Source organism: Corvus brachyrhynchos, unplaced genomic scaffold (assembly GCF_000691975.1).
Source record: "Corvus brachyrhynchos isolate BGI_N302 unplaced genomic scaffold, ASM69197v1 scaffold363, whole genome shotgun sequence".
NCBI lineage: Eukaryota > Metazoa > Chordata > Aves > Passeriformes > Corvidae > Corvus > Corvus brachyrhynchos.
Window position 1 is genome coordinate 616,322 of NW_008237404.1, and position 7,647 is coordinate 623,968.

Genomic DNA, 7,647 nt, shown 5'->3' on the forward strand with positions numbered 1-7,647 from the left:
TCATTTTGAACTTGGATGCAAACCCTCAGCTGAAGGACTGTCAGAATACCACAAGCTGTCTGTACTAAAAGTGATTTCCCACAGGACCTGTGCTCAGAAGGCACAGTTGCTGGCTGTCAGACAGCCATACATGACAAATATGAGAACAAAGATAGTACTAATTCATAAGTATTCTATTCATTATTCATAGCACACAGTTAGTTGATAAATGGAAAAATGCCCTACTTGTAAAGCACATTTCTGTAAGTTTCGGAAATGCAAATGCTCAGCTCAGAAACATCGTTTTGAGATTTAAAGAATTTTGCTGATCCACTGTTTTCCCTTAGAAAACCACAAGCCATGTAGATCACAAGAAGCGAACGGTATCAAAATGACAAAACTATGTATGAACTGCACATTATTCAAGGATACAAAATTTAGGAGGAATAGAGGAATAGGCTAAATGATATTCTAAGCTTAAGTAAGTTGTCAGAAAAATATGTTAGCAACAGACTGGAAAAAAGTCTAAACTTAGACACCAGTTTTCACAGAGAATGTTATTTGATAACAGGGCGTATAAAAAGGTACGTGTGCCGGCATGAAACTCTGGATAACATCAGAAGAGGCTACTTCCATTACCTAACAGGAACCTGGGGAAAAGATGGCTTTTAGGAAATTGTTATAAATGTCTCTGTCTACATCATATAGTTCCAGTAGTTGCTGTTACAGATTTTTGACCTACATTTTGGATCACAAGGTATGTGTCTGAACATGAGCTTTCCTAATTCTGTTTAAATTCAGGTTTTTCTAGGAATAAAGATACCTGTTTTCCATTAAAACTTTGCTGTGATCTAGTTATAGGTGTCAGCTAAACAAATTCTTGGGAAGCCCCAGGAGACCTGACTGATGCAAGTTCTCAAGGTGCCAAATACACATGGAAGTACAAGGCCTCATGAAGAGCTATGGAAAGGCTACAAAATAGCTTGGCAGGAATGAAGACCTGGATTGTGGCAATCACTGACATATTTCTCACTAATGACAATTGGCTGTTTCAACCAAGTGCCTCCTCCAGTGATATTTGTCTGAGAAGGGTATTTCCTGGATATATCCAAATCTCCCTGTTGAGTGTAAACAAGTGTTTGAGATGTTTGTTGGACACTTGTTACATGCAAGGCCCTGTTTTTAGGTGTCCACTGGGTCCTAAAGTCTTAAAAAATTTTGTAAATGAAAACTAAGTATCTTATGTAGATATAAGAACTCCATTAAAGGAATTAAAAAATAGGCAATATTATTTTAAGCTTAGGAAAGCTACAATAATGAAATACAGATTTTGTTGTTTTAATTCTTCCTAGCTAAGTGCAAGCACATCTCCTTTTCTTTATGAGTGAGTCATAAATTTGATCTTTTAGACTGAAAAGGACTATAATTTTCCTTCAAATTACAAATGAAAAGACAGTTACTGACCACAGTATAATTCCATTGCTCTGTCTCCATAACTTAGCTATAAAAAGACATGTTCCAAGACATATATCCCTTTGTTTCCAGAAAAGCAGTCTCTCTGAAAGTTCGGCATTTGGACAAGAAAGCCAGCAGAATGTGCAATTCAGAGGCCATTTGTGTCAGCTTTGTTTGAAATCCTGCCCTAAATCTGAATGACAGAGAAGGAATGTGGCCCCCTTCACATGAAACAAGCTGAAAAGTTACAAGCATTAACAGCTTTCCAGTCAGCTCCTTGAAACCTGCAACTCCATTCGCAGTGGATGGGGTTTCTCGAAATACTATTCCCCACATTTAATGCTGCAGACCATGGCACTTTATAACACAGTTACCCAGCATATCACATCCACATGGCACAGCACAAACCACTGAAGGAAAAACAGAGGAAAAATAGGAGAAGATTAATAGTAAAGTGTGGAGATAAGGCTCAAGGTAAGCAAATATGTTACATTACCTATAACTCTATACTCACTACCCTCATCTGGAAAGGCTTCTAAAATTGCATTTTAAATTTTCATACTGAAGTGCTTTCCAGTGGGCAGGTTCCTGTATTTAACAGTGTGGAATGAAACAGAGTATTTATGAAGCATTACAAAATATCAGTTTTTTGGTAAACTTGTCCGAGATTTTCCACAACAGAGTGCATGAATTTTGTTTACGCTGAAATTTAAGATTACCCTTGAAAGTAACCTTTTTCCAGCTTGACGAAATGGTCTTGTCTGCCTACAACTACACTTGCCATCTGCACTGCAGACCACTGCATTTCCGTCTTAACCTTCCCCAGAAGCTCTTAATGAAAAAATTAAATCGTTGCTATCTCTGCTTTCAAACTTGACACTGATTATAACAGAAAAAAAATAAAATTAAAGGACTGAGGCATTCTGAACTGCTCTGGTAAAGGCCTGCCAGGACAGGAGAGAGGAGAGGGACGTTTTACAAGGGCCTGTAGTGATAGAACAGGGAGGAAAGATTCAGATTGGATATTGGGAAGAAATTCTTTACTGTGAGGATAGTGAGGCACTGGAACAGGATGCCCAGAGAAGCTGTGGATGGTGGAGGTGTCCAAGGCCAGGCTGGGTGGGGCTCTGAGCAACCTGCTCTAAGGGGAGGTACCCATGGCAGGGAGGGTTGTAACCCGATGATCCTTAAGGTCCCTTCCAGCCCAAGCTATTCTATGATGGCACAAGTGAGTGGTGTGTACATTGCATAGCCTCGTGCGCTGACAATCAGTTTTCTTAGGATTAAGCTAACTCATTTTCTAGCACAGGTGTTTAGCAGCTGGATTCATGTCAAATACTAACAACAGACACAAGTGTGTCGGTGGCCAGGTAGCTACTTCCCCGATTTTACAATAATTTGTAAATTATGTTTAGCAAACATTCTGTTAATTCTGGAAAAGTTTGTGTTTCCCACTATTTTAAGTTAATTGAAGACAGAACTGAGTGGGATTTTATGTATTACATTTGAGCTCTGCTAACACATAGCAACACTCTAGCTCAAAACGTGTGTTTATAGTTGACATGGTAAAAATCACTAAAGAGGTAAGCTGTGAGGTAAACTCATCCATGGAGGAGAACTCTATGAACACTTTGAATTAAGCTCAGTGTTTTCCTTCCAATGTTATCCTATTTCAAAAACAGGTAGAAAAATTGTACTAACAATAGTTGTATGTAGTCAGAAACATCATAACTTGTTAAACAGAAGTGCGAATAAGAACTTAAAATGTAACAGAGCATAACAGATGTAGAATAAAACTATCAGCTTTAAGCCTATTAAAATATTAATTGATTATGCATTTGAAGCAAAGTAACAACCATAGAAAATAATACATATGTATCCAATCAAAATTTGCAGAGAAATTTGCAATTAAGAAATTAGATTTCCTACTTCACTAAAGTCTAGATAATCACAGAAAATGACAAATTTCCAACATAATAAATCCACTTCCTACAAAACCAGACAATGTACACTTATAATGCAGAATATTGGTCAAAGTCTGTCACATTCAAATTCTACCATAACAGAAGAAACACATTTTTGAAAGTGGAATCTACATGTAAAAAATAATGCCTTGAGCTCACACTGTCTTCAAATGCAAGCACAAGGTATTTTACTGCAAGTAAATCTTAAATATAAACAAGAAAATCAAAATAATTATCCTAACAGTCTCCCTCTCATTTGTCATCCTCAATTTGAAAATTCAGTCAGAAAGGTAGAGAGTGTTTTTGAAAGCTTTCATCATCTTCCACTACTCTCTAGTAGCTATCCCTATTGGAGAGAAAAACTAAGAAAAGAAATTATGACAGAAAGTAGCAAACTGCCAAGGTATGAAAGGACAGAAATACAATGGTTAGAGAGACCCTCTTTCATTTCAAGTCTTTCTTTGAACTGGCTTATAAAATCAAAGATAACATGTTCATGAAGAGAATATAATTTGAGTTTATTACCTCACCATAACCAGCACATTATAAACTAATTTGGGATATTCGAAATTAAACAGAATAATGCACAAAAAAATGCAATCCCAGAATTAAGGAGCTCTGAATACAAAGTACATAATAATGATTTTCTCAGCCCAAACTGCTTTTTAGTCATATTACAGAGCTTCATACATTTCCATGTTTTCCTTCTTAGTCTGCTTCCTCAGATTGATACTAGTTTTCAAAAATCTTGACTAATTACACATTGATGACCTACTGCAGACAAGCAACTTGTATTGTAACACAGTAGAAAAAGTCATATTTCAAAGTGTTTAAAAACCCAAAAATAGAAGTTTATAGAATATCTTTCCACAGTGGTTTTAAATATATTCACCATCAGCAATAAATAATTGATAACGTATTTCAGAATTGCAGAACAATATATATGATTTTCCTTCAAAATAGTAACTTGTCACATAAACCAGAAAAAAAAGGTATCAGTAATTCCGTGATGAAAATCATGTGTTTGAAAAATGTGAGTATTTATTAACATTTACTTATTAGATTTATGCAGAAATTCTTACCTAAGCTGTTTAAAAGCTTCTGCTTTCACAAGTGGTGTTTCTACAGAATGTTCAAAAAGTGCTCCTTCAGGCCCTGCAAAAAAACAACAACAACAAAAAACACCCAGAAGAAAAATACTGTAATAGTTCAAATATAACAAGAAAATAGCAAGAGGGATTTTTGTTTAATATGGCCACTTTGATATTAGAAGTCAAGATAAGAAAACATATGTTAAGAATTATAAGACACTTGAAATATAGCTACATTATCACCATTATGGTATTGATTGGAACAATACAATACAGAAGTAACGACAGCTGTAAACTCTTAAAACTAAATTTAAAAAGTCTGAAGACAGAGAAATTTTGAACTATTTGGGACAAAAAAATAAGTAAATAAGATTTATACAATGTAACTTTCATTACAGTTAATAGAGCTAATTAAAATTCCACAAAACCTTTGCAAATACTAGTCCTAAATAATTATATTTATTTTAGACAGTTCCATGCATATCACTTCTGTCATATAGCTTTATCAAAGATTTTCCCCTATTTATAGGCAGACTTGCTGAATATGGGATCAGACAGTTTACCTCTTGAAATACGAGTAGTTTCATTCCAAAGAGGAAGAAACAGTGGGCACCCAGCCTCACCAGGAGCCTCCCTGTTGGAAGATCTTCCAAGGACCTCCGTTTCTGCTCTCCTGAATATCAGCATTATTGCAGTATCACCAGTCCAGTGACCACCTCCCACCTAAGCTCCACTAGGATCAGGAAATTGGCTGATGTAGGACAAAAGCCCCTCAGCAACAGAGACGGCTCAAAAAAGCAGCTGAACACCACCATCTACAGCAAGGGTGGGGCCTCTCAACTTCTGTTCCTTGGCTTTATGAATGTACTCATCAAAAAATGGAGAGGTCTTAGGTTGAGAGGTCTTCTCTGGCTTTGAGAATTCACATATGTGAGCACTTTCCTGGTACATATGTAGCAAGGCAATATATTTTAATAGGATATTAGTCAAGGCAGCTTGTCTGGCTGCTCTTTATGCTGTTACCCTCTGGAAAGAATTCTAGGTTGTAAAAAGCCCTAAGTTAGGGATTTCGGCTCTGTCTAGACAGAGAATGGCAATGGATGATTAGAAAGCATGGTGTAGATAGTATAGATGTGGTACTAGAATATTAAATGTGGTACAAAAGGAAAAAGAGAATAAAAGATTGGTTGGAGCAGCCTCAGAGAACACGGTAAAAAAAAAAAGTGAAATAAAGAAAAAACATTAAAAATGAATACATTGCTGAGAAAACTGAAAGAAAGACTGCCATTTCATGAGGGCTGCAGGAAAATTCTCAGGATGTCCTGAGAAAGTATGAAATGTGCAGATTTTTCAGAAGAGTTTTAGCTGAAATCATGATTCCTTAGAATGAAATCTCCTTGTCTTAGATGGAAGAGAAGTACCCAAGATGTAAGAATTACCATATTAAACCACTTCAGCACTTTAAGGAATCACTGATTTACTAAGCTTGTATTTAAATTTTATTTAGCTGTTGATACCCTCCCCATCAATTAAAATTAATTAATCTTTCTGTAAATTATAAACTGGCATGAATATAATACTGGAAAATTTAAAATTTATTAATTCAGACAGAGCTTTAACCCTGCTGCATTAACATTTAATTTTAAGTTCATTTTCATTAACATTAAGATTATTCTGCACCTTAAGGAATTAAAAATGTTTATCAGAAAATGCTGATTTGGTACAACTAAGATATTTTGCAGGGATATCCTGATATGTCAAAAGTGCAGATGTGGCACTTTGGGACATGTTTTAGTGGTGGAGTTGGCAGTGCTGCGTTAATGGTTCATCTTGGTGATCTTAGAGGTCTTTTCCAACCTAAATGATTCTATGATTCCATGATTCCATAAATACAAGTAAGTGATAACAGAGAATGTATCAGTTTCATGGAAATAGGGGCTAATGGAAGGAAGAGAACAGGAAACATCAGTGTTAATGTTCTGGGCAGCAGTGGGCAGGTGGTGTAAAATGGAATGAAAAGGCTTATTTCCATATTCTAGAGCTGTCACCTCTAAGCAAGAGTAAAACCTTGCCTTTATGTGAGGAAAACTTCTTCATCAAACAGTGTTAATAACAGTATGCCACTCAGAAAAAAACTCTCAGGGCAACTTTTTTTTTGGAAAATGGCCCTAAATTGATTTCTTGTCTTCATTTCCTACTTTATCTTTTTAACTGTGATATGACTATTGTTGGGGTCCCTCCCCTGCCATGGAGCCCTGGGAGAGGGGCCCTGAGGGCACAGACACGGGGCTTCCCTGTCCCTGCTCAGCCTCGTTCCCATTGGTTGGTTTGTGTTCCCTGCGCGAGCAGAAGGACCCTTGGTCCCGTGACTGGAACAGTTCCTCGGCAGAGCTCCGGCCATGCGGCTGGAGGAATAAACATCTCTCTGAAACAGCTATCAAGAATCTGTCTGTCCATATATATTTCCTTTCCACGGGACTCCTGGTTTGATATATGCGTGTTGCAGGATCCCCACTGCAACAAATGGTGGAGAATTGAGAGCAGAACGATCCCCGATCCCTAAGCGACTGATTTGTGTGAGTAAACCCTGGAAACTTTGGATTCCTCTTCTTGGTTTTGCTTTGCTATTCCATATCTAAACTATGGAGGAACCGTGGGAAGACTCTTGGCTCTCAGAGCCGCATATGGACATTTATCTTAAACTTAAAATGATTCTTGAACAACGATTTGTAAATTTTAGCTTGATTCAAGCTCAAAAAGAACTGAAACACTTCCTGGCATGGTTGTTTAAGAACTTTTTCTATGTTTCTTGGGATTTAATTCTTACCAAGGGCTTTTGGAAAACCATTTGGACACAGTTAATACTGGAGTCAAAATATATGCCGATGGAAGAATATTTTCGTGAATATTATTTCGTTACCGAGACTGTTGAGCAATGTCAGCTGTGTCCTGGCGAAGGGAAGCCTGGCGCAGGGACCGTGCGGCCCAGGCCACGTGCACCGAGCGCTCTGCGAGCAGCAGCGAGGCAGTTCCCGCGCGCGGGCGGAGCCAAGCGAGCCGCAGTGTCGGTGGCGGAGCGAGGAGCGGCGGGACCCGGCGGTGCCCGCATGGCGCAGCTCAGCGCGTGGTGGAGCGAGTCCCGTGAACACCCGACCGAG

At 37.9% G+C, this 7,647-nt stretch overlaps 1 protein-coding gene across 5 annotated transcripts in view; it reads right to left on the bottom strand.

Annotated features, from left to right (window-relative positions):
• Nucleotides 1-7,647, bottom strand: part of SGCG (sarcoglycan gamma) — a 96,625-nt gene that overhangs the window by 18,470 nt on the left and 70,508 nt on the right. For all 5 annotated transcript variants that reach the window (XM_008630980.2, XM_017730773.1, XM_017730774.1 and 2 more), the window contains one exon: nucleotides 4,481-4,553. In XM_008630980.2, the coding sequence (XP_008629202.1) occupies nucleotides 4,481-4,553 (73 nt within the window). The remainder of the gene's footprint in view (nucleotides 1-4,480; nucleotides 4,554-7,647) is intronic.